General features: G+C 39.5%; 1 protein-coding gene across 4 annotated transcripts; it reads left to right on the plus strand.

Moving 5' to 3' along the window:
- The first annotated feature begins 742 nt into the window (after positions 1 to 742).
- On the plus strand, positions 743 to 27,804 carry pank1a (pantothenate kinase 1a). 4 transcript variants are annotated; one of them, XM_034237801.1, is made up of 8 exons: positions 743 to 1,633; positions 15,837 to 15,983; positions 16,438 to 16,643; positions 17,367 to 17,620; positions 18,679 to 18,855; positions 19,668 to 19,791; positions 22,046 to 22,171; positions 22,673 to 27,804. In XM_034237801.1, the coding sequence occupies exons 1-8, from the start codon at positions 1,336 to 1,338 to the stop codon at positions 22,730 to 22,732; spliced, it is 1,392 nt and encodes a 463-aa protein (XP_034093692.1). In that variant the 5' UTR covers positions 743 to 1,335; the 3' UTR covers positions 22,733 to 27,804. The 4 variants fall into 4 exon arrangements, with proteins under 4 accessions (XP_034093692.1, XP_034093694.1, XP_034093693.1 ...); XM_034237803.1 differs by lacking the exon at positions 743 to 1,633 and adding an exon at positions 2,130 to 2,378; XM_034237802.1 differs by lacking the exon at positions 743 to 1,633 and adding an exon at positions 12,833 to 12,959.
- The last annotated feature ends 134 nt before the right edge of the window (positions 27,805 to 27,938 follow it).

Below are 27,938 nucleotides of genomic sequence, written 5' to 3' on the forward strand. Positions count from 1 at the left end.
ATTATTATAAAAGTAGCCTATTTATTAGACTATTATAAAGAAGAACAACATTTATTTAAATTACTCAGTAATTAGAAAAGTATCTTGGTACAACACAGACAATGACTTGTTACCAGAAGATGGCAGCATTGCAAGAGTCCATTGCTATTCACAATGTGCATTCATGTCTTTTAGTGTCAGATTCTGACATTATAGGAATTCAGTCTTCATTACAGAATATTTTCCAGTGATTGATAATGTTTGCTGAAGTGGAAACAGTAATGCATACAATGATAGTTAATTAGTGATTGAGATTGAGAGTAGGTCTCGTCAATGGTCCTAGTTTCTTTATCAAGCTGAAATTGTTGTTTGATCTTTGTATCTTCACTGTGCTTCATCCAATGCTCTGTTGATATCAGGTATCTCTTAAATAATTATATCAAGTGTGTCCTTTTAATACAATCTTATTTCAGTGGGACTTAAACAAGTATTTTTATTTGCTATGTCATTAAATCAAATTATATTTTTAATTTAATTGTGGCCATATTATAGCCCACGGAAACCAGAAAGCTACAACAATTAAAAATGATTTTCAGGATGACGATCTTGCAGAGCAGAAAGACAAATAAAGACATAGACGAGGTTACAAAAGTTCATTTTGGTGAGCTCATGTTGACAAGCAGCTTTGTGAGCACCTCACACGTGTACAAAGGTATAAAGCTGATGGGATTGACAGCAAGAACCGACTTTAATAAATAAAGAGACCACAGCTGCACGAACCTGTACTGTGTAGGCTATCTTATACTAAATCCAGCAGGGATGCAACCGAACTTCACTGTTGTTATGTTGTGTAGATAATGTTGTAGACATTTATAGACGAGTCCTCTCTTGCATATCTTTGTGTTTAAGGATACAATTAGGGTGTACTGTAACGGTGTTTTGCAGAGACAAGAGAAAACCGGTCGGAGGAGGAAAACGGGTTCTCTGCTGGAGCTGCTGTGTCGTCACTCACTCACACAATATACCGGCTGCTGCTGCGCCTACCAGCGGATCTGAATATGTGGGGAAATGACCGAGAGTGACCTCAGAGGAAACACTGTATTTTAGTGTCCGTTCGCCTTATCATTTTATACTTCATTCAGAGCAGTAATGAACGTCATATTTTAGCGTTATATCACTGTGTGAAATACGTTGCATTAGTGGAAGGATTCGTTAGCTGCCGTGTCACTAACTTGAAGACAGCGGGGGCTAACACAGGCTAAGCTAAGCTACGGTAGCCGGGATTGTCAACGCTAGCGGCGGGGCTTGTACATTTGTTTTCCTCCCTGCAGATGCTAGGCTAGGCTAGCTGCTGCCATGGATAAAGCCAAGTCAATGATGGACAAGAAAGGAGCGTCGGGGCCCTTTCATGTCACCAACGGACAGGCATTTCACGCTAACGGTAGCTGCTGCAGTGGCTCCACATTCAGCTCCAGCTCCAGCTCTGGACCCAACAGCAGCTCCAGCCCCAGCCCCAGCAGCAGCAGCAGCAGCAGCAGCTTTGAGGCCAGCATGCACCACCTGCACCGCGGGGAAGATGCAGAGTGCAACGGGTCCCCGGCGAAGAGATGCAGGCTACGGAAAAGGACAGAGTCGGTGAGACGGAGCAGACCCCGTAAGTGTCAAACAGTTTGGGGACATTCGACAATTATTATTTTTGCATGTTCTGACATTTTTTCTGGTGGTGGAAGGAAGCGGTGGTGTGTTCTATTTTGTTGTGTATATGCTGCAACCATGGACTGTGTAACACTTACATCAGCAGGGATTTGCACAACTATGCCCTTTTTACAACAAGAGAGCAACAACCTTTGATTCTTCTTTTACTCCCCTTTTTATTTCATTGTTCTTTATGTTTTGAGATGACCATATTGTCCTCTCATGACTCCCTTTTTTCCATCATGTTATATGGTTAGGAGATTGATGTGTCCAATCTACAAGCCTGCTGTCGTCAGGGAGACCCTCTTTTGTTATTATGAACCTTCAGTTTGCATTTCTTACGCTGTGATTGGTTGGTCGCCCGCTGGTGAAAAAGCTCCTGATAAGTGGGACTGGCTTGCTTCAGCCAATCAGCACTTGCCTCTTGTCTTCAGGAGGCAGAAGGACCCCACCCCCTTATTTACTGAGTATTCCGGATGATGTGAGTAAAGATCATCCGGGAAAACTTGGACGTTTCTGCGCAGAATGTAGAAAAGTGTCATTTCTTAAGGGTGTGAAGCCTCTTTAAATACCCAAGACCGACTGACACCTTCTAAGCTTTTAAACGACACTTTGCTTTATTTCCTTTTTGATTAGTTTTTTTGTATACATCTGTGAGCTGATATTTTGCCTCACTATGAAGCTTATAAGTGAAAAGAAACCTGGTAAGTGTGAGTTGGTTTTTTTTCAATTGTATTCAGAACAGTGGTGGGGAAAGTATTCACATGTTTTGGTTAAGTTAAAGTAGAAATACCACAGTGCACACATCTTCTGTTAAAAGTGAAATTCCTGCCTTGTCATGTTACTTGTTATGTAAAAACTTCAAAACGATTAGCATCAAAATATACTCAAACTACATGTAGTACAATTAATCATTAACAGAATGGTATACTTCAGAATAATTGACTGAATATGATTTTACTGAATGATCATTACTGATGCATTTATGTGAACATTGATTTAATATTTGTATCTGGTAAGGGTTTTGCTAATTTAATCACATTATTGCTCATCATTCAGTTTGCAAAGTAACAAGGAACCAAAGTCAACAGTAAATGTAGAGGATTAAAGTACACTATTTGCCTTTTTAATTGTAGTGTCGTAAAAGTAAACAGAGTACAGAGTATATGCTAGTAGGCTACATTAATTACTAAATATATAGTGTTATTGATGTTCCACAACTGATCGAAAGTCTAGGTATTAAAACGGAGAAATAATTAAAATGTCTCTACTTCTTTTATTGTCTTTAATGTCTTAAGTTATTTTGCAGGCAGCTGATTAGTGTTTATGGCTGGGAATGTCAGTGTAGTAGTCCTCATGGCCTGTTTTTCATGGCTGTTCAGTCAAAGCCCTAGGGTTTGTTGTGGCTGAGTGTAGCTGTCATGGTAAAACTCATGTTGTTAAAATGTCTGCAGAGAAACCAGCTGCAAGTCTAGTGGCCTTGTTGCTAAGTAATCCCATCAGCATTCCTAAAGAAATCTATCCGTAATTGTTCTAGGGAGAGACTGAGAAAGAGAGGGCAGAGAGGAGACATCCTTTTCAGTTTCTGCTTTCAAGGAAATTTACGTAACTGCCATGGTCTCTTGTGAGAAGAAGCCTGCATAATGCAGTATTGATCCGAATCTGAGCTTGCCAATAGTTAACTAAGATGTTATAGTGTCATTCTAAACAATCAAAATTCTATATATAGTTACATCGATATTGTGATAATGTTGTGGTATTTGCTGCATACATCAATAACTGCATGTCACCTACACATACTCAAAAGCATTATTCATTTATTATGTTGCTCCAACTAAAAGGTTGTATGACTATATATTGCATTTCTAATGATCCTCCTCTTTAGATTGAATCCTTTCTAATTTTGTTAAGTGTATGTTTACCGACAGCACTTAATCTTAGTCTGACCAGAGGCCTGTACTACGAAGCAGGATTTTCGCTTAGCGGGCTAACTTCAGGGAAAACTCGGGGTTTCCGGTCCTACGACGCTGGTTCTCTTTTTAGCGGGCTAGATCTCCATGGTAACTTATGCTGAACAGCTAGCCTGCTCCGGAGCAGGTTAGGTTGCAGGATAAGAGATCAACTCAGTGAAAGCACCGCCTGCTGACCAATCAGAGCTCAGTGTGTGGAGTTTAAAGCTATCAAGTAATATTACAGGAGAAAGGAAATACAGTTTAGACTGCCGTTGCAGGAAAGACGGCCGGCAAAAATCACCGACTGAACGTGAAAATGAATAGAATATCACCTCCCATCTTCAGAGCAATCTGACTAATATAACTTTAGCGTTAAGAAAGCTTACTTAAATATCTGCCACAACATAAGTAACCGGATCAAAGTAACATTACGTACAGTCCGCGGCACTGAGTGCAGACGTCAATGTGTCCCATTATCATTCATATCACATCATAATGTATCATATATCTCCTTATCTGAGTCAGCTGAGCCGTATCTGGCCGTGCAACACTTACAGTGTCACAATACTGTATGCAGAAGTATTATTTTAAGCAACACATTAAGTTGACGAAACACTCGAGTCAAATGTAATTAAAGTCAGATCCACTCGTGTCTTAGTGATATCAGTGATATCATAAAACTGTTAACGCATTCAAACACTTTTTCTTTTACCAGCTGTATTCACCTTGCAGGTGCAACTGCAAAGGCTGTTTAAAGTTTAACGTCTTCATATTTGTCTAATATTATAGTTGACTTTTCATTCAGGAAGTATGACGCTGCGCTGTCAGTACGCGGCTTGTTTGTGATTGGTCGATCGCTCTAAATACCACCCCTTTTATGTACACGCACCTAACTAGATAGGGTACGGCTGGCTTGAGTTGATAACTAGCGTCGTAGGACAGTTTAGCGAGAGCGCGTTTGTTTTGGATTAGATCAACCGGCTCACTCAAACATATCCAGGATATATTGAACTAGATTCGTAGTACAGGCCTCAGTTATACCTGAATAGTAAACGGCTTTACATTGTTGTCAACAGAAAGGGGCAGAAGTAAATAACACAATTTCTCTCTGATAGTTTGCGCTGTATTTAATTTCAGATGGTTAAGCATCGTATAACGGTACATTTTCTGTACATTTGTCCTTGATTGATGGATCCATGGAACTCATTAAAGTTTGCAATGGATATGCATTCAACATTAACAATACCACTGGCTATTTCCTTACACTGTAATAGAAAAAGATGACGAGTAGTTTTTCTATCTGTAGTTTATTCTTTGAAAACACAACAAGATAAAACCCAATCACCAAGTGCAAAAATGTACAAGAACGTGGTGATCATTTATAAGACACACCACACACAGTATGTACTCCTGATTCTGTATCTGTGAGTAAGATCTCGTTTGTAAGATGTACTAAGGTATGAAAACATTGTGATAAAACTCTACCAAACACACAAATGACATTCTTCTCATATCTCATAAAAATGGTTTGATTAATGATGGTAAAAAAGAAAAGTCACACTGCTGACCACAAATGGATTGTTTGCCATGGTTTGTTGTGTTGCTCAGTCGCCTGAGAAAGAGAGAACCCACCCCAGCATCAGCCCAGATTACATAATTAAAAGGACTTCTCAATAATAAACTTTGAAATGTCCGGTCATAGCTCCTGTGCTTTCTGGCTGAGTTATCCTTGGATAGAGTCCAGCCGTCCTGATAAACCCGGATAACCCTCTGAGCTTTTCCCCAGTGTGGTCCGACCCAGGAATGTGCTCCCCTCTGGGATGTGATTTTTCACTTTTGTTCTAGGGTCCTTTTTCTAACTAGGGTTTAGGTGGGGTAAGATAGGGGTTACTTTGGGGTAACGCTGCCTGGCTGCAGTACCTATTGTTTACACCAGAAGTTACACTCCACAGGGTTCGTACGGTCATTGAAAACCTGGAAAAGTCATGGAAATTCAAAATGCAAATTCCAGGCCCTGGAAAAGTTATGGAAAACAATATTTTTCCCAAAGTTTTGGAAAAGTCATGGAAATGTAACTAAAGTTGAGTCAAATATAATTTACATTGTATCTAATCGCCGAAATAATCTGCGGTCGCGAGCTGTTATGTGCCATCATGACGCGCATGGTGTTATTTTTTTAATATATGAAGCGCGAGCTGTGTGCTCGAGTTTTCCTGCCTGTCGGGCCGGCTGAACTCGGCTGCTCCGGGATGAGGGTCAGCTACATTATCTACGGTGCGTTCGTTAACTGTGCGGAGTCACTGTGGTACAGACTGCAGCGCTGGTGAACAGCTGTTAGAACGGGCCGTTCAGGTGTTCAGAGCAGAGCGTGATGTGCACTGAAAAGTTTTTCTGTCGCAATATTATTTAAGGAATCGTTGAGCTAGCTAGCTAGCTAGCATACATTGTCACTATCTATCTATCTAACGTTAGCTTTAGCCTTCGTTTTCTAATAGTTGTTTTCATAGGCTATAAACAGAGGTGGTATAAGTATAGATATTGTACTAGAGTAAAAGTAGAAGTACCAGAGTATAGGAATACTCTATCACAGTAAAAGTCCTGCATTCAAAATGTTCCTCAAGTAAAAGTAGAAAAGTATTCTCATCAAAATATAGTGAAAGTAGCTACAGTAAAAGTAGTCGTTGTGCAGATTGGTCCATCTCAGAATAATATATATGATATGTTTTATAATGATTGATCATGAAAGTGTTCTCAAAGCTGGTAAAGGTGCAGCTAGTTTGAATGACTTTGTATACTGCAGGGTAGCTTGTGAATTTACTCCAGGTGGAACTAAAGTCTGATTCAACACTTGGTTATATTTCACATCATTCATCCACATCTGTGAAGTAACTAAAGGTATTAAATACATGTAGTGAAGGAAAAGTACACCATGTACCTCTGAACTGTAGAGGAGTAGAAGTACAAAGTAGCAAAACATTGAAATACTTAAGTAAAGTACAAGTATCTCAAAATTGTACCCACGTATAGTACTTGAGTTTATGAACTTAGTTACTTTACACCAGTGGCTATAAAGATAGAATGACTAACCCCCTGATCCCACCGGAAGCGTCTGCGCTGCGACTGCGCCGCGCTGCGACCTCCTCCTGCGTCATAGCCCACCAGGCGCGTTTCAAAACGTTGCGGAAGTGGAGCGTCGTGTGTGCAGCCTCGCAGTTGTTGGATGAACGTTCCACTGCCTGCGCCGCGCTGCGCTGCGTCAAAAATAGGATTCATCCTATATTTTAGAGATTCCTTGCGGCGAGGAGCTTCTGGGACGCTTCGAGCGCGGCGCAGCGGGTCTAGTGGAATAGCACCCATTGACTAGAGTGGCCGCGATCGCTAAAAACGCCGCAACGCAGCGCAGACGCTCCTGGTGGGATTAGGGGGTGAGCCTTGCACAGAGGCATGACAATACATTTTCAAAATGCTCAACAGTGCTGCCAAAATTATAAACTGACTGCTACACAATTAAAATAAATGCTTTTATATATGTCTATTAGATGGGACTCTTTGGCGTTTCTGTTATTATTACCTGCTGCTTTAGTTGTTCTGACTGCTAAAATCCTTATTATTATTATATTGTTATTCCTCATTTTAAAGCCGATATTCCGTGGGGTCGGGGGGCTCGGATGCTTGTCACCTTTTTCATCCCTGACTACAGTTGCTTTAGCGTGTAGAAGCTAGTAAGCCTACTATTTTATTTGTTTTAGATAGGCACTACATGTTTCATATGCAGACCTTATTTTCCTGTTCCATGTTCAAATAAACCATTTTCAGTGGTAATTTTTTTTTGGTGATGGAAAATTAGGTAAAGGTCATTGAGAAGTCATTGAAAATCATTGGTGAAAAAGTGTATGAACCCTGACTCCAGCAACCTTCACTGACTGTCTAATGAGAATTAGATTCAAATTACAAAGAAGTTGAACCCTTGGATGTTTTGGTTTTAATGAGGTGGTGACTTATTCACTTTTAAGTGAGAGGCTCTGTAGTAAGAGAATAACTCCGATAAAAACACACGGGTCTGCCACTGGTCGGGTCAATGTTCCACCGCTTTCTGTTGCATACGGATCGTGAACAGGGCTAACTAGTTTCAGTCAGGGGGCCGAAACTCGTCATTCAATCTGAAACCGTGCACAACTGTATAGTCTTTAACCTGTTAGGCCCCGAGCCTGTTTTTCAGGTCTCAGGCTCGAAAATGACATTCCCAGAACAAATGACCATATATTCCCTTCTAAAAGGGTTAAATTAATAATCTTTTCTCTCAAAGTAATGATAAACCTGTGAGTTGGATGTAGAAAAGTCAGAATCAATATAGATGTTTTTTATTTTAAAGAAAATTCAGATTGAACATGGTAAAAAACTGTAAATTATAGTGTCCGTCCAAAAAATATGTTGTACTTATAGTGAAAACTAACCTTGGATGATGGGTTAGTAGACTAAAAGCTTTAGGAATCCAAAGTACAACATATAATAAGTACCCTGTATCAAGATTGATGCAAAACACGTGATATTTGACTTTTTTAGAGAGATTTAGCAACAAAAAAACCTCTTCTGGGGCCATTTGGGTGGATTTTCCTTATCTCTGGCCCCCCTTGTTCGATTTTGACATGTGACATCTCTTTCTGACCGTTAGAGCCAATAGAATCGAGGGGAAATCATCCCATAGACTGACTCTCATGTTAAAAAGAATGGTAGCCTCTCTGCGCATGCTAGCTTGCCTTAGAGGGGAGAAATATCGCTGCTCTGATATCAAGCAACGGAAAAGCTGTTTTATTGCTTATGGATTATCAGAACATTTCAAAGGGGACACAGACACATTGGATTAACCTATGGATTAACTACACCATAGTTTTTATCGTTTTAATGCCATTGAAGACCAGTTTAGACCAGACAACCAAGGTAAGCCATGTTAGCGTTGTGGGCTACCTTGCGCCACTTGTTCTGATGTACGTTTTTGTTGATAACGTCGCAAGTTTGTATCTTTCAGTGTTGAGGTGGGCACCGTTAGATTCTGTGTCTCCTTGCGATCATAAACGATGTGTTGGATGTGCACCTAGGATAAGTAATAAGGGAGCTAGGAGTGAGTATGTGTGTGTGAAAGAATTTCTTTCACACACACATACGGGTATTGGGCCGAGGGCGACACCGTACTTCCGGTATCTGCCGTTTTACGCGAGGTGCAAGCAGGCAGAGGGTTTAGCCGTACACCGTCTTGGTGTTGCTAAGCTTCCTGTACTGAATATCATAGTCTATTGCCTTAATCAATATCTAGTCAACTCTAAAATACCACATATATGCAATGGCATGATAATATTATTGTGACAAGTGGGGTATTCACCTGGTGTTTCCAGAAATTAGACGTAGATGCAGCCAAAATCGACGAAGGCCACTTTCGTTTTTCCATACATCTGCAGGCAGTCTGTAAGGGCAATCCGACAACCCACACAGCTCTAGTTTACGCTGGTAACCTGGTGACCTAGAGCACACCCCTCAAGTCCAGAGATGTAATCCGAAGACATGCAGCGATTTCTTCGGTCGTTAATTCAGAAAAAAAACCTAGTGCGCTCTGCCTGGCTACGTTAGCTAGCTGTTTATATTTGCACTTCTAGGATATTTGCACCTCCAGGAAAATGGCGTATTTATATTAGGGATGCACGATATTGTTTTTTTGAAACCGATACCGATAACTTCCTGCTTCTCAAGACCGATACCGATACCGATAATAATATAATATATATATATATTAAATGTAACTGTAGTTTTTGCACACCTGGTGGTAAAAAAAAGATTAGTAGTGAGCTAATGACATGAGCATTACTACTATGAACAAAACAAAGCCAAGAACAGTTTTGACTCTCGTCAAGCGCCATCATTTCTATGATGAAGTTAGAGATCGTTTTAGCCCTGGGGTCGTCTCTGGCAAACTTCTTGCCTTTTTCAAAAGCCTCGTCGATAGGTAAAAGCCCCGGTGCCTTTGCAGCTGGCTTTGGATTCGCCGCTAGTTTAGCAGCGCAGGCGTCTTCGTATGCTTTTAACACACCATCGTAGCGATGGCGATGTTTCAGGTGACAAATCAGGTTGGAAGTATTATAGCTCGTTGCCTTTTTCCCTCCTCGTGGAACTTCTGCATTGCATTTTTAGAGACTTGTGTTTTGTTTAAATGGTTTGTATCGTCAGTTAGCTGAGATTATTCCCGTTAATCTGGTATAACACATTAATAGGTTCTTAAATATTAAGATCCCCTGAGACACAGTGTCCTTCGGGTACCTTCGGGCTTAACAGGACCAAAAAAACAAAAAGGATTTCTGTACTCATTCTCTGTCTTCCCTTTAAATTGATTATGATATTTATTGTATTAGACAGAGTAGGGAAAGGAGCAGCCACATTGTCTGTTTGTTTTGCCAGCTTTAGAAATCTAGTAGTAGTAGATGAGAGGGCAAATGTTTGAAATGTGGTATTCATTTTATACAGCAGTAATATTGCACCACTTTAAGAAATAGTGGTTGTAGTAGTTGCTGGTGTGTTTTCTTGTCCTATCACACAAACTTGATGTCCAAGTGTTGCTCTTGTCCTTTGCTTTCTGTGTACCAGACATCTGTGTTAAACCTGTGATTACATGTTTAGCAATAGGATGTTGATAATCGCAGGAAATGTTGAAAATCTGTGGAAAAACACGTATTTATGATCCCTTCTCGTCAGGTTATTCAAGTCCGACTGCGCTGTGCAAGGTATAGATGTGTTAGGCCGGATAACTTTCCCCTATTTAGATATAAATCACCCCCCCCCCCAACCCTGCTCCTTGCCACACTGACCTTTGGCTTTACACAGATTGTGTGTGTGCTTTTTAAATGGAATGCCAGGATAAGTGTGTGCCTTTGAGTGCTAATGGACATTTTCATTTCAACTTCATTTTTCAAGGAAGGTTTTTAAGTTTAACAACCATGCTTTTAGTTGGGAGATACATGCAATGGTCAAGGACAGTTGGACAGAAGATATGTGTATAATTAGCCACAGGGCTGCAGTGAATGAAGTCGAGAAAGAATGTAGGCCGGCACGCTGTATTCCTGTGAAGCCTTTTAAGTCCGTGCTTCATGTGTCTCGACATCACAGCCAGGTGACAGTTGGCCCGTTTCCTCAGGCAAAGCCAAGCGTCTTTGTGGTTAGTGTTTTTTCCACCACGCAAGTTAATGATCATCGCAGGAAAAGTGCAGTTAATGGATGTCACGAATCCTAATGACAAAACTGGTTTCGTGAAAAGGCCCTTGGTTCAAATAGCAGCTCAGACGTTTGAGTGATTGTCATTGGGACAAAGTTATCTAGCTAACATATTGAAGACTGTAAAACCTGTTTCAAGTATTTTACCCTCAGGAGAACCTTTGAACGATGATTTGCATAAATAATTGTATTGTTTCCCACACATCGTCTACCTCCTAGCCGCACAGTGAATAGAGGTCATTCTTGTTTAGTTTCTGAAACACAAGCACTTTTTCATCAAGAAGAATTTGTCGTCACGAGAATGAATGTCACGCAGTCTTATCATTTGAGCAATTTCCACTTTAACAACATTATTGGTGTTCCATTTCCCATACTACCATATTATTTAAAATGCCAGAAAGAAATGAGTATGTCAAATGCAGAATGCCTAAAATACCACAATGTCTTGCTTGCATTTGCAGAGACCAAGCCAGCTGACTTTTCTGATCCTCAACCTTTTGCACAGCAGATTTATGAGCAAGAGGCTCAAAGTTCACGTTGCAATGTTATGCAGACGTAGTATGTCCCAATTGTACGCACACTGCATGCAACAGAACAGCTGCAGCACCTACCGGTACTTAAAGTAAAAATAAATAGTTTGCCATTCGTTATGCATCCATTATTTGTGCACAAATGTAAAGCAAGGTTCAATTTGAGGATATAGCATTAGCAATAACACATAATACTGTTTCGTAACTCAAAATATCAGTAACACATGTATTTGTTTATTTCAGAGAACAAGCTGTGATTTGTGGTACTGTTATGTCACAATGATGACATTTAAATGTATTTTTTATATTTAGATAATGTCATGGGTTTGGTTGTGAAAGAGTTTTTGGCTGAGGCTGTGGAGGAAGATGTGATTGTCACTTGACGAAAACACCGTCATGTACCTTGGGTGGCCTCTAAAAGTGTTACTCTATATTCTATCAGAGAAGAGATCATATTCCTGGTTACTAGTTCTGCCCAGGATTTCATACTTTAGCTTCTTATGTCATTAAGGCGAACAACCTCGATAAAGAATCATGTTTCTGGCAAAAATGTTTGTTAAAAAACATCAAGTTGTTTTTAAAGATACTCTATAAAGCTATGTTAGCGACAACAATATTTTTCTTAACAAAATCTATGCCTCTTAGCTCGTGTTTACAGACATCAGAGCAGGTCAGTAGGTGAAAGGGGACTCTAACAAAAAGTCAAACCAATAAAAAGGAGGTGATAGGTGACCCCTGCTGAAAAGTAACCAAACACCAACCTGTAGTAGGCAGCAGCAGGTGGAGAGCCAACGCTTACAGCATCAGCAGCGATGGTGGCGCTGACACTCAAGATACTTTCAGTAACTACAGGTTTCACAAACCTAGTGCACTAAATACTATGAACTCCTCAACAAATAAAAACTACAACAGCACTACGGTCTATGACATACTTCCAATACAAAATATGAAGTGTAATGCAGATGTATAGGGAATATCATGAGCATAACGGCATAGAAACCAATATCAAAGGGACAGCTACGCCATCTCCATTACCAGCCAACCCTTCCTTTAAAGAACAACAAAGTTGGTGTTGCATCATTTTGAACTGACTGAACCCCAGTGGTATTGTCAATGACTCATAACTTAAAATAAATAAATCCACTCACACTGTCACTAATCTAAGTCACTACGAACAATATCCTATCAATGTGACATGATGAAGAGTAAACACTAGATTAAATGTGGAAGGTTATTCAAGTTCATTTGTGGGCCTTGTAACTCGCTGCTAATACAGAACATGACACCAAATACTACTTATTAATACAAATGGTTCTTTTGTACGTTAGTCTAGTATGCATGGATTGCTCATACCATTATAAAGCATGCAATGCATGTTTTTGGTGGCTCTAATCTTAAAGTGGACTTTGCCTCAGTAAGTCGGACAGAATCATTAAGATACTCACTGCTGTCAAAACAGTTGAATCTTCTGAACGACACGCAGGAGAAATGCTGAAGGCACGGACAGGACCAGAGTCACCACAGTTTAACAAGCCTTTACATCTAAAAGTTAAGTGTTACTACTGTTAAACCAGTCAGGAAGACTCATTTATTATTCTTCAAAAATCTCAGCATGATTTGTCTTAACTGTTTAACTTGCAATACCTAGAGCAGACACATTACAAGGTTATTCAATTAACTTCTATTTCCAGCTTCTTTACAGATAATATTGTTTGGCTGCATGTAGGTCAACACAAGATATTTCAACTTGAAGACAATAGCTCGGGCTTCAGAAACAATGATGGCTGTCTTTTCACTTTTTATTCAGGTGATCCGATTAATTCACTTTCTTATTTAAGCAGATTCTTCATAACTAGAGTTGTTTATATGTGAGCTGCCTGTCATCAGGTCGACATGATGAGAGCATGTTGATGTTGGGACAAAAATAGTGTTTCTCTTAGACACAATGTCTTTAGCTTCACTGAATGTCTGTCTGCAATGTTCAAAACAACAGATAAAGCCAGAAATCTAGGTGTAGTCATGGACTCTGACCTGAGTTTCAACAGTCACATTAAAACAGTTACTAAATCAGCCTACTATCACCTAAAGAATATATCTAGGATTAAAAGACTAATGTCACAGCAGGATTTGTCTTGTCCATGCTTTTATCTTCAGTAGACTGGACTACTGCAATGGTGTCTTCACAGGTCTCACTAAAAGATCTATTAGAAAGCTGCAGCTGATTCAGAACGCCGCTGCTCGAGTCCTCACTAACACTAAGAAAGTGGATCACATCACTCCTGTTCTGAAGTCTTTACACTGGCTTCCTGTGTGTCAAAGAATAGATTTCAAAATACTGCTGCTGGTTTATAAAGCACTGAATGGTTTAGGCCCAAAATACATTTCAGACCTCCTGCTAAATTATGAACCATCCAGATCTCTCGGGTCTTCAGGGACTGGTCAGCTTTCTGTCCCCAGAGTCAGAACTAAACATGGTAAAGCAGCGTTCAGTTATTATGCTCCAAATATCTGGAACAAACTCCCAGAAACCTGCAGGTCCGCTGCAACTCTGAATACTTTTAAATCCAGGCTGAAGACTTTTCTTTTTGTCGCTGCTTTTAATTGAACTATTCACATCTTAAACTGCACTGTAACTTTTATCCATGTATTTTTTCTTTTAATGTTTATTTTATTAGCTTTTCTTTTTAATGACTGATTTTAAATGCCATTTTCTTAATGTCTTTCATTTTTTGTAAAGCACTTTGAATTGCCTTGTGTTGAAAGGTGCTATATAAATAAACGTGCCTTGCCTTGAACAAGAATAGCCAGATATGTGTTAAACTGCCAATGTAAATACAAGTGAATCAATGCTGCTGGCGTTTTCAAATAGCAGCATATGCACGGATGAAATAGAAAAGATCCTTCTGCCAAGAGAGAAAACATTTGAAGTAGGATTTTCTTCAAATGTAGTTTAAACCAAATAGGATTTTTATTAAGATATATCTGTTGAGTTCTGTATTTATTGATTTGCGTCTGTATTTTTAACATTTTCAAAACTAATGTTATCTCTATGTTTTGTTTGATATAAGCCTCATCAAATATACATTTTTTTAAATATATTTTATGAAAAACTGTTACTTACATTTCAAGGAAGATTCTTACAGTTTGGCAACTTAAATGTTTTTAGATATGTGATAATTAGGGCTGCAGTAATATAATCTGGTGATCAACACAATTAACTAATATGAAACGGGTACTAGTAAATGTTTGAAATATCTTTGCTTGAAAAATGCAGATTGCAAATCATTTCCACTTTAATTATCTTTCAAACAAAGCACACTGGAAAGTCTTAGAAAGGCTGATGTGCCTCAGAGTTACATTTAACAGTTGCTTTGCAGAGCATTAAAAACGTCCTGCAGTATCACTTCTCTCCCGTCCATGCCAGTAAATCGTACTCTGATTGAATTAGATTGATCGAGAGACAAGAAGAGAGCGAAGCGTGGCGTTCGAGGATGAGAAGAGGAAATAGAAAACTGAGAGAGCAGGAAGGGAGGTTTAGTCGTGAAAAGGGAATAGACCGAATGGCAGATAGAGAAAGATAGACAGATGGAGATGGAGCTAAATGAAAGAGAAAATAGGAGGCTGGAGAAGAAATGATGGAGAGGGGTAGTCTGTTTCCATGGCGACTGTGGCTCTTGTTGAGCTATGGTGGGGGGTTTTTTCCCTCTTGCCGGTTGTGCTGGAGGATTTATTTTTTTACTGTTCTCCTAAACCAAATATCCAGACCAGACTGTGTCCTCACTTCACTCCTTTCTCACTTCCTCTGCAGGAGGGTTATACAGCTGCTTTTACACAACTGATGCATATAATGATGCAGGCTGGACCCCTTTAAATAAGAAATGTATATTTGGTGTAACAGGTTGATCTCTGGTTTTCATTGGTAGCAAAGACTCCAGTCTGGGGCTGCTATTATTATTATTATTATTAATAATTTTTTATATAAATTGGCAAAAATATCCTCTGCCATTAGGATTCTTAGGAGTCTTACAATTTTCTATTCAAATATCCCAATATATTTGACCATTTAGTATTATACAATGCAACAACAAAAAGTAGAACATCGTCACAATTGGGAAGGTGCAAATATATGTTTTTTTACTTGAAAAATGGTTAATCGGTTATTTAAAATGGCAGTTCTTTTTCTATTAGCTGTATTAATTGAGTACCTGTTTTCCAGCGCAATGTAGTTCATACACTTAACTGCTAAAATAATAGAAATACAGAATAACACTGACATGTCTCATTATTTCTAAATGGATATCCTTTATTTCTTACGGGTTTTTTTTGGTTGTGACTTTGTATGTCAAGATGCTCTCTGGTTTTGATCTTCACCATGTCTTGTTGTTTGAAGTAAAGAGTAACATTATGTTGTCATTCTGCTCTCCAGCCTTCCCCTGGTTTGGTATGGACATCGGCGGCACGCTGGTGAAGTTGGTGTACTTTGAGCCAGTCGACATAACAGCAGAGGAAGAACAGGAAGAAGTGGAAAACCTCAAGTCCATCCGGCGCTACCTCACCTCAAACGTGGCCTATGGTAAGCGCACACACACACACACACACACACACACACACACACACACACACACACCTGTTGTTACACCCACATTCTTGCATCTCTAGACTCATTTGTGTACCTAAGAAAGGGCAAGGGAGGTCAAGGAAACTTTGAAGATAGCAAAGATTATAGAAAGTTCTCAGTTGAACTTTAACCACTGCATTAAGAAGAGTGTGTTTGCACTTTCTTTTTTCTTTTTTCAATTTCTTTATTAAGGAGTGCAGATTTACCAGACAATAAAATAAAAAAAAATTCACATTTTTTGGTTTTCTTATTACAGGAAAAACTACCCCTCTTTTGTTACATATAAAACAGAATCCCTTCCACCCTCACAAGAACTGGAAAGTTGGTCACGTGTTTGCACTTTCTAAATGGACATGAGTGCATTGATACAGAATCGTATAGTTTGATAATCATTCCCTCCCTCGCTCAGGTAAAACGGGCGTCCGTGACGTCCACCTGGAGCTGAGGAACCTGACCATGTGCGGCCGGACGGGGAACCTGCACTTCATCCGCTTCCCGACGCAGGCCATGCCCCGCTTCATCCAGATGGGCCGGGACAAGAACTTCTCCAGCCTGCACACGACGCTCTGCGCCACCGGGGGCGGGGCCTACAAGTTCGAGAATGAATTCAGATCGGTGAGGCCAGAGAACGTGCTTGAATAGTTTTAAGCAAAAATGTCCAAATAACAACATTTGTCATTGAAAGCATATGTTTACTGCTGCAAATACAGGAACAATGCAGAAAATGAATGTGTCTAATATGGCAATCAATTATTCACCAGCTTCTCAGATGGGAGGATTCTCAAATGTAATTTCTTGGGCTGCTGGTTGAACAAAAAAACACACCTTGCCCTGTAGAAAATACAACATGCATTTTCTAGTAGTTCTATTGACCACACAATTAGGCGAAAAAGTAATTGGCAAATGAATCAATAATGAAAACAACCATCAGTGCAGCCTCAGTCCAGGATAACAACACCATGTAAACAGCTTTGTCATATTTCCAGTCAACAGAATTAAAATTCCCCCCAGTTCTAATCTGATTTGAGCAGAAATGTCTGTGCTTCTCAATGACTTTGCATTTTATTTAGGTTAGTAGCTCATTCTTGCATTATGATTTTTGGACGTGAGCACATTTTGACATCTGTCCGTCTCAGTGCCTGTCTACCTGAGTTCATTGACCCTCTCTGCAGTGCAGTATTAGATCAATGAACTCTCTTGGCTCTGCAGGAGAAACTAAGCAGAAACATGCACACTTCCGACCTAAAGTGCTTTGTAAATCATTCTGGGTTAATGGCTGAAAACCTCGCTGATGTGTTTATTTGAACAGTTTCTCTTCCTCCGCTCTCTGTGCTGCAGATGGCCGACCTGGAGCTGCTGAAGCTGGACGAGCTGGACTGCCTGATCCGGGGTCTGCTGTACGTGGACAGGGTTAGCTTCAACGGACACCCAGAGGGATACTACTTCGAGAACCCCTCGGACACCCAGAGCTGCGTGAAGAAGACCTGCACCCTGGACAACCCTTTCCCCATGCTGCTGGTCAACATCGGCTCCGGGGTCTCCATCCTGGCCGTTTACTCAGAGAACGACTACAAACGTGTGACTGGGACCAGGTGAGGAAACCAGCTCAAACCCACGGGAAGCTTAGACTGATATAAATAACACTAAATGTTGTCCTTTGAGCCCAACAACACTAACAAGAATCAACTTGTTTTGTTCTACTAAAGTCCACCTAAAGCAGCGAGGTTGTTTTGCGTGAATGAAAATGTGCCAAAGGTGAAGGTGGCTGCATACCTTTTACTGCTTAAAAAGATAAGCCAGAATCAGTTGTTTGACTTCCAGCTGTTCTTTATCTATGGTCACCTTGTGTACCTTCTATGTAATAGAACGACGATATTGTGATTAGATAGTGAGCTGGTGAAAACAACGAAGTCCCGCCCAGATATGATGAAAGCATGTTGACGACAGAAATAGTATACTACGTTCCTAGTTCCTAAGACTGAACACATTGTCTTTAAATATGTGCCTAACTGAACTGGAACTACCAGATACTTGTTAAATTGCCAATGCAAATAAAGGTGAATCAATGCAAGTGGTGTCTAGCCACATGTTCACAGCTACAATAGAAAAGATTCTAAGGCCAATTATTTTTAGTTCCGATTCAACTGCCTTGATTTGATAGGCTAGGAATGTATTGTTAAGATTATGCGATCATATATTTTGATCGCATGAGGCAAACTAAAACATTTTCTTGTTTTAGTTTTTCTACAGATCTGTCAACCCAGATCTCATTTCATCACATTATCATAAATGTCCCTAAGAATAATTGTCTTTATTATTTAATCTACTGATACATTTTTAACAAAAGATGAAATAATGCTATTTCTCAGAGCTCATTATGACACTTGCAAATGTATGCACTTTCCAGATATGTTAATTTTACAATGATGCATGACATTATATGCATATTTAGAGCATATTGATGTGGAAAAAGTCTTCACCCATGAAATTAGCCAAGGCAACACAGTTCATTCATCTTAGACTTATTCCAAATGTAGCGTATATTATTAATGGGAAAAGTTGGATTATTCGGTTCAAAACAACTCTCCCATATTTTCCTCTCGTTCCCTTACTAGAACTAAGCTTGTTCACTACCTCTCTCACCTTTTAGTCTGGGTGGCGGTACATTCCTGGGCCTCTGCTGCCTGCTGACGGGCTGCGAGACGTTCGAGGAGGCCTTGGAAATGGCCAGCAAGGGCGACTCTACCAACGTGGACAAACTGGTGAAAGATATCTACGGAGGAGACTACGAGCGCTTCGGCCTGCAGGGCTCTGCTGTTGCCTCCAGGTGAGAGGGACCAGGGTCTCCTGAGGGTCAACATGCAAACACTTCAGCAAGACCTCCTCTGATTGCTTGACTTGGAAAACACTGATTTCGGTACAGCCGTGAAGTATATCTCAAAAATAGTGCTCTATATATTGCTTAGTAAAAATCTGGATAAACCTACACTGAACTTCTTGGAACAAAATATACAAATAATTAAGTTATATGATATAAATAATTGCATTGATTATGTAAAGTGGATGGAACAGGCTTTGAACTTGCTCAATGCGCACATTTATTTTTTCAAATTATTAAGGAAGTTGGTCAAACAACATAAACATGAATTAAATGAGTGTGAAACCACAGTGCTGTGTTGTGCTCTGTATGTATGGCTGCACAAAGGATAAAGTAATAACACAAATACACCTAACAGCAAATGCGGTATGAAATCATAGCCTACTAGGCACACACACACACACACACACACACACACACACACATAAACACACTCTTACTTGCGTGCAAACTTGGACCTTTGCTTGCTAATCTGGGTTTGGTTATATAAATGAAACATGCAGCTCTGTGTTCAAAGGTTGATCCATGAAGCAAAGTGAGAAGCAGATTGTATCAGTCTTCACATTATTATCACCGTTTCATGTTTTTTATATTGAAATTAAACACACACTTACTGTTTTGAAGGTTATTGTGACATCACCAGAGGGTCATGTTCTGTGCGTCTGGTCATAAGTTCATCAAACTTGAGTAGCACTCATGAGGAAAGTGTGTCTCTGTTAATGTGTAAATGTCCATGTTTCTGATGGTCTGTTTTTTTGCAGTTTTGGTCACATGATGAGCAAAGAGAAGCGAGACAGCATCAGTAAGGAAGACCTGGCTAAAGCCACACTGGTCACCATCACGAACAACATAGGATCCATTGCACGGATGTGTGCAGTCAACGAGGTACACACACACACACACACACACACACACACACACACTCTCATGCTGCAACACATTTGCACCCTTACAATTTTCCGAATGGGATTCATCTCTACCCAGGGTAGTACTTAATAAAGAAATAGAGTAACTTTGATAAAGGAACATCTGAAACAGCTTAGGTCCACAGCTGCTTCCTGTCGGATGATGTCATGAAATAAACTGGGACACATTCAGAATATTTTAAACTTTGAAAGGGTGTACAGTACGCTCAGTCCGTCAGTCCATAACATCTTCCACACCCTCTGGTGACTACAGTTCCCGCTCTCTGTGTCCGAGGTCAGGTGTTGGGGAGGTTGTTTGTGTGTGAATGCATGAACTAAGGATTCATGCACATAACACATGCACTCATAGGGGGGAGCACATTTGCACTTAAATTCATAGGCAGAGTTTGACATTTGCGCTTGGGGGGGGCAAACCTTTCTTACTGACGTCAGTACACAGTCCCAACTATTGCGTAGCGTGCTACGGATACAGTAGCAATAAAGCCAGCGTTCACCGCACTGAGTATGACTTTTCCACATACGAATACAACACGTCCCGTCATGCACGCCTCATGCCCGCCGTACACACACACTCATATGGAAGGGGCGGTCTCTCCCCCCAACAACATGCATTACATAACTGTAAAACTTATCATAACTGTGCACATCTTATACTTATTTGATAACTATATCCCTTGGTTACTTGAACACGCTACAATATTATTAACCAGTGTCCTACTTAGTGCAGAAGTAGACGCCTTAAACGTCCCAGAAATTGGACGTTTTAAAAATCGCCGCATAGCCATTACTGCTAATTATTGTAATACAATAGCTGAATCACTTGTATGCAAAAAAAAAGCGAGGGAACTTGCGTCCTTAACCTCATACGTCACACACACACGTCACACACACACGTCACAACATGCGACTGCTCAAAAATGAAATTATTTCAAACAAAACATGATATTAATCAGATTTGTATTGTAACAATCATTTTATTACATCTATTAAAATATTGATATACGAAATATTTGTATTGGAACAGTTTTAGACGTAGTAATGCTGTAACATATTTCAGCCACTAGGGGGTGAAAACCGCAACCCCCGCAAAATCCGCCTATGCTTAAATTGTAACTGTTTTACTAACTGTACTGCATGGTTTTAAGAAGCAAAGATGTAATGTTTTAAACACAGATTTACTGTCTATATTTTGAAACTCAACAGTGAATGAATTTCAGAAAATCAACTGTAAGCATGTTTGGGATTGTAGGTGCTGCTTATTTTTGTCAAATGAGCGTACATGTATCAAAGAAACAAACAACCAAAAGTGGAGCAGTCTAATAGTTCAGTGACTGCAGTTCACGAGTAGATGGTTAAATGAAAAATACATGTAGCATCTGTTAAAGCTGGATTTTTTTTTGTTGTGTTACCAGCCAATCTCGAACTAGTTATTTTCCGGAGAGAGGCACCAGCCTGGAGTGAGTCTGTGTGCTGTGAGCTTCTTTACAGTGTTGCCTTGTGGCATGGGGATCAAGCAGCATTGTACAGGGCTATCACTGCACACAGAGCTGCAGCGAACACGCAGGGACACCAGGCATAGGGCTGGGGGCCGCTGTTGGTATATAATAGGTTTATTGTATTTGTTTATCTTTAATATATATCTTAGTTTCCCATCAAATGGCTTTAGGGATAAAATGTAGACACAAACTTTTTACCAGCTCTGCAGCACCATCATGTTGCGACAAAAAGGTGTTGCATTTTGTCTAAATGTACTAATCTGTAAGCTTTACTGCATTTATATTGTCCATATCTTTCTTACTTTAAGGTCTTTTATTGTGACTGTTATGGATTATTTTCAATGTATTAATTTGCTCGAGGATAGATTTAAAAGACATAATAAAAAGACTGACAGTCACGACGTCTCAGAAAGAGCAGGGGGCATTATTGTGGGCAATCAGTATTAGTCTAATTGTATGTAGATTAGGCTTTTTCTCGTCAAGTTTTATATAATTTTCAACGCATTTGATGCCTTTTTAATAATGGTTGATAAGTGAGTTGGAGAGAGAAACAGGAAATGACATGCAACACAGGTCACTATGCAAATGTCACATATGTTATGTTTTCAAATGATTGACTAAGATGTATGTGAGTGTTGATAGATCTCCTATAGCTTCACAAACATAATCGAGATTAAAAAAACAACAACTGACTTTTCAATGTATTTTTTGTTTTAGAAAATTGAGCGTGTGGTGTTTGTCGGGAACTTCCTTCGTATCAACACAGTGTCCACAAAACTGCTAGCCTACGCTATGGACTTCTGGTCCAAAGGACAACTCAGAGCCCTCTTCCTGGAACACGAGGTGAGAACCGATCAACTAAAGGAGGAATCTAAGCAAGCTTTACCAGAAGACCTGAAGGAAATCAAAGTGTCCTTGGCGTCTATAGTTATCTTGTGTCATCCCAGGTGTTAGGGCTGCTATAACAGTACATTTATTATTGATAAATCTGCAGATTATTTTCCAGATTAATCATTAGGTATATGAAATAATTGTAAATGTATTGGAAAATGTCCATCCCACTTTCTGACAATCTAAGGTGATTTCTGTATATGTCTTGCTTTGTTAGTCCAAAGATAATACATTGAATCTTATATTGAATAAAGAAAAGAAGGATTTTCCCATATTTTAGAGAGTGAAAAAAACCGCATCCTTTGAAATGTTTGCATTACATTAACTATCACGATTACAACAATAGTTGGCGTTTATTGATCAATCGATTAGTGACTTAGCAGTTAAACAGTTTTCTCCGGCTCTCGGTAAAACTCCCATTCAGTTTGTGTAACGTGTGTGTGTTTGCACCAGGGTTACTTTGGAGCTGTCGGGGCGCTGTTGGAGCTGCACAAGACAACCGAGGACCCATAAAGTGAACGATGTCATGACATCATCAACCCTCGACGGGAAGATGTCATCCAACCCTGAATGCTGTGATGTCATCAACTCTCGATGCCGTGATGTTGTCAACTTTTGCTGCTGAAAAAAGGTCCTGTTCACAGAGACCCCTAAAGGAACACTGAGCGAGAGACACAGAAACTGAGAAAAGCCATTTTAATAATTTAACTCTTGTAAATAATGTAAACCTCTAACATTCATCTCCTAAACTTCCCAAACAGAGTCCCCCTATCATAGAGGTTTTAATATTTTAATCTTTAATTTATGATTTCCTGTAACCCCCTTGATTCCTGTAATCAGCGCTGTGTCAGGAAGCACAGAGACACAGAGTATTTTAGTGTGTTTTGTCTTTTTTGTTGTTGTGAATAGCTACTGTAGCATAACATCCTTGAGGCTGTGGCTCCACGGGAGACTGTTTGTGCAACAATTATTCAAGATAAGATGTCTGCACAGAAATTAAGTCACTCTTGAATGATTCATTGGGCATTTTATGGACTCGTATTAATTAATTATTTGCGGCCACAGAAACTCAACTTGAACACCACACCTCCAGCCTTCAGCTGCCTAATCGGTTACTGACGCTGTAAAACCATAAAGACCAAAACTAGTGGTTCCCCTGCGTCAAACTGCAGCTGAACAGCAGTCATGGCAGCAGTTAAAGGTCCGGAGGCATTTTGTTGTTGCACAAAACGTTTCCCACAATGCCACAGTCCTCTTAGGAGTGCACTGAAGCCAAATCCTGTTGAGATTCGTACGACACCTTCAGCCCAGATGGGGGCAGAAAAACTTTTTTTTTTTTTTTCTGTTGCTCCACTGCACATGGCCTTTGCTTTTTTGTTTATTTCTCCTCCTTCTGCCTACCAACATTAACAACACCATATTGCCACACATGCGTACCTAACCTGCTGAGTTTAGTGTTTGATGATGGGACCAAGACATTGTCTTCCAACAGATGGCGCTACAGACGCGCCTGCGTTGTTGATTTCTGTTAATGACGAGCTACAACTACAGTTCAGGACCCAGCCTGCCTCAGCGACCAGTGTTTGTTATTTGGGATAACCAATGGGAATTTTATTTGTTATCACTGTAAGGAATCATCCTTTTCTTTTTCTCTTACTTGTCCCTGTCTCCAAGTGTCACTTCAGGAGGGTGGAGATCTGATTCCTCTCCCTCTAACTTCACTGCCTCCCCTGCTGCCTTGTTTGGATGTTGCTAATGTGATTTTATTAGGCTAATATCAAAATAACATGTGAAACCTAGCATTTAAAAGGTTTAGCACCCCGAGCTCTACATTAGATAGGAGACTAAAAAGCAGAATTGGTTCATCTCCTGTAAATTAGACTGTATGTTTAGTGTTTAAATGTATTGATTTGTTCTGTAAGATAAGAAATAACAGTTATTACTACACTCTTGGAAATATATGTTATAGCAGTTGGCCAGCATTCCCCAGCTTCAACCCAGATTATCACTTTGTATTCTTCTTAGAGAATTTCAATACTATGTGCCTCTATTTTAACCAACCTTTAAACCAGGGGGATTGAACATGCCCAGGTACAGATGAATAATTCTGCCAATATCTCTTTGAACACAAACTTCATTAGAGTAAGTCACACATATGCAAACCATGTAGCAGGATGTTTGTCCATATCCAAACTTGCACTGTGCATCACCATATTTTAATTTACTATTTGTTGAAAGGGAAGACATAGAGCAGTTTTGTAAATTAATCTGAAGTTATTTTAAGCTTTCCACAGCTTCTCAAAATACACGAACATTATAAAACTGTTTAGTCAGAAATTATGACGGTCCTTTTTAATCAAATAGTTAATTGGCTAACAAAATAATCACAAATGTAAAGAGTGGGTGCTCTGTAGTAATATACTAAAAGCTCAATATTAGTATTTTTCTGTGATTACTTTGATTGCAGCAGCCTTCATTAACAACCTAATCACTTCAATAATCAAAATGCCAACACTATTATATATATTTATATATAGTTTTACTATTTAAATAGTAGCGACTTTGTTGGGATTTTCCCACCATTTTCCTCTGTTGTTATAAAGCTGCTTTTTGGTCCGTTTTGTTTTTACATTTTCCTTGTTTCAACTCATGTTTGGATGATAATGGTTACCTCGACCTGTACCATCGGCGTTAAATCCAGCTGGTGTTGGTTATCTTGTGCAACCCCCCCCTTTCTCACCTGAAACCCTATCAGTTGCCTTCAGTGTGTGTTCGCCTGGTTTCACCATGTATGTGCCCTGTGTGATTTACCTTCAATTACTCACCTGCTGAACTTTAACTCAATGTTTCTGTACCGCTGTGCATGCAAACATGTTTCTGCTCATGACCTGCTTCCTATGCTTGTTTATAGATGGTTTGTTTTTATGCCATGGTACTCTAGCAGAAGACTGTGTGTTTGGTATTCACAACTCTACTGCTAACCCTAAGTGTGTCTTCTTAGTACAAGAGCAGAATTAACTTCCACTAGCACTGCAATGGTTTTGATTATAGTGTAATCCTTTGGAAAGCCACAACAATATTTAGGTAACATAAATAAGAAGAACTGGAAATGTTGATGTTATTCCAGGTTTTCTTCATTATTTTTCTGGGTAAATGTGTGGTTTGGGAACATTTAACGGAATTAGTTTTGTCCTATAATTGGTTTAAGCCTTTTTTGTGGCCAGTACGAAGTGAATATGTGAGTGTTTTCCCATGTGATTTTAATATACTGTACAGCATTTTCATGTTTTTGTTTTGGTTGGCACAAAAGAACCAGTGTGATTGTTTCCAGAAATGTCACTTTCATGTGCGATCAGGCTGAGAAGCCTTTTAAAACGTGCTGATTTGCATAACTAGAAAAAGTAATGACTGTGAGTTGATGATTATTTTCTTTTCAAACACACCTGCTCACTGTCCTGCAGGGCCTATTATCTCACATCAGCTGAACACCCAAGTACGAGGAACATTTAAACATAGAAGTCCATTTGAACTTTTTACAATCTGCTGTTCAACATCTGGCTGCGTCCTTGATGTCCGTTTTACGATGATGCATGGTCCCTGCATACCATAGATTACTGTAAATGCTTGATAGCATTTTAGTGTACTGCTATGTTCCTAGTAGTGGTATAAATGCTAGTTGTAAAATAACTACTAATCTAAAACAGTTCTACGCCAGAGTTTATGTAATGCCATGAGGATGTCATGAGTTCAGATACTTGATGTACCTAATTATTGTATTACTGCTGCAGCTTCAGTTTTTTTAATATAAAAACCAAATGACACTGGCTGGAATGTAAAATGCTACACATAAACTATGTTTGTGTGTTTTCAGCACCAAGAGTCATGAAACCCATCTTTCAAAGCAGTGTCACATGTTGCACTGACACACGTTTGGTCCTTTTCACATCCTTACCGTGATAACACTGACACGGCCTTAGGCAAGAATTCAGTCAATTAAGTAAACTAGCTTTTAAGCCTACAGTCAATTTTTTTGTAATCAAAAGTCAACAATGTGGGTGTTTATCTGCTTTGATAGTCTGAGTTAAGGTTTTTAGAGTCTGGGGTTTGGACCTCAGTAAACTTTGTCTGAGGTTAATTTCCTGCTGGGACCATCCAACCCACATCAGTATTATCTCCAGTGATACTAGTAGGAGTTTTGGCTTTAAATGTCATGCCACCCTGAGTGAAATCTAACCAACAGGCTATGCCGTAACTCACCCATGGATCTCTTTTTCCCTTTCAACAAACTCACCTCTTCTTTAAAGCAACCAGTCTATTGGACTTGTTTGTAAATGTTTTTTAAAAATATATATGCAACCCATGTGAGTTTTCCCCTGTTAAAAATCCTTTGAATCTTGACGGAAGATAATTTCTCCTCCTGAAGTTTCTGTCCTGCTGATTTGTTAACACTATTCAAGGTGAATGCTCGCAACAGAATGTTTTAGGCCGGATTATGCACCAAAATGAGTGTACCATGCATGTTTTGTTGGTATAGTCTGTGTGACTAAACATGTATGCACAGTAACACATGCTGTAAGAAGCTCTGTTAACACACCTACAGCTATTTTGGATTTACATCTAACCTGTCAATCTCTGTTGGATGAAAGACCCGGGTTCACTTTTATCTTGAACAGTGTTTGTTTACGATATAAATCAAACTGTAAACATCCTGTCAAACCTCATGTTGCATACTATAAACCGTGACATAATGTTCCTTGTGACCTTCTGACCTTAGGCTTGTGTGATAGTTTGCACTCCCTTTGCTTAACCTTTTCTCAAAGGGCCTAATCCGGTTAACACCCTGTTGCGTGAATACATCCCACCTTTAAAACTGTCTTCTGGAATGCTTGACTAGCAGGACAGACATTTTCAACCTTGTGTATTTGATTGTACAGAGATTTTGTAAATAATATTAATATGATATATTCTACACCAGCAATCTTTCTGTTAAGTTGTTTCAACAGTTCTTGGCTTCCCAAACATGACCCGGCACTTATTTTGCAAATCCCAACGTAGACAGAAGATGCACCGTGACGAACCACTTTGAATGACGAATAGCGTTAAATAACATACGTGTAGATGTTTATTATTGGTTGTATAGAAGTGTTGTCATCCTTTGTACATGTGGTAACCCACCAATCAGATAGTATTTCTGTACATGTATTGTAACTTTATTAACATTTTCTTGGTTTTATTGAAGTTCAGACTTTGATTAAAGATAATCATTCTTATTATGTCATTGTTACTTCGATTGGGAATTGTAGGGAAAATGTGGTATTTTGAAAAAGTGTTAAACAGTCCGGATGCCTTTTTCTGCTGGATTCTCTGTGATGTGGATCTGGGTATGAGCATTTTGGGAAGCCTATAGGTGCTGGTTATTGCGTCAATTCTGCTGCTGCTTTTAACTCCGGTTTGGGGAAAATAAAGGGTTAAAATAGAAAAAAAAGACAAATAAAAAGAATGGCTCCCTGCCTTGTGCAATGTGTATGTACTGAAGTGAAGAGATTCTTTTCCACAAAGGAATTAAACTAAAACTGGATGAGCAATATGTGTTCTGGATGTTTCTTTACTCACTTTACTCTGTTTTTGAAAATAAATAAACAAAGAGGGATGAGATAAAACAAAGACTGACTGAACAAGAAAACATTTAACATTGTTTGTTTTTTTAAGTTTGTTGTAA

The sequence above is a fragment of the Gymnodraco acuticeps genome, unplaced genomic scaffold (assembly GCF_902827175.1).
Source record: "Gymnodraco acuticeps unplaced genomic scaffold, fGymAcu1.1, whole genome shotgun sequence".
In the NCBI taxonomy this organism is placed as follows: Eukaryota; Metazoa; Chordata; class Actinopteri; order Perciformes; family Bathydraconidae; genus Gymnodraco; species Gymnodraco acuticeps.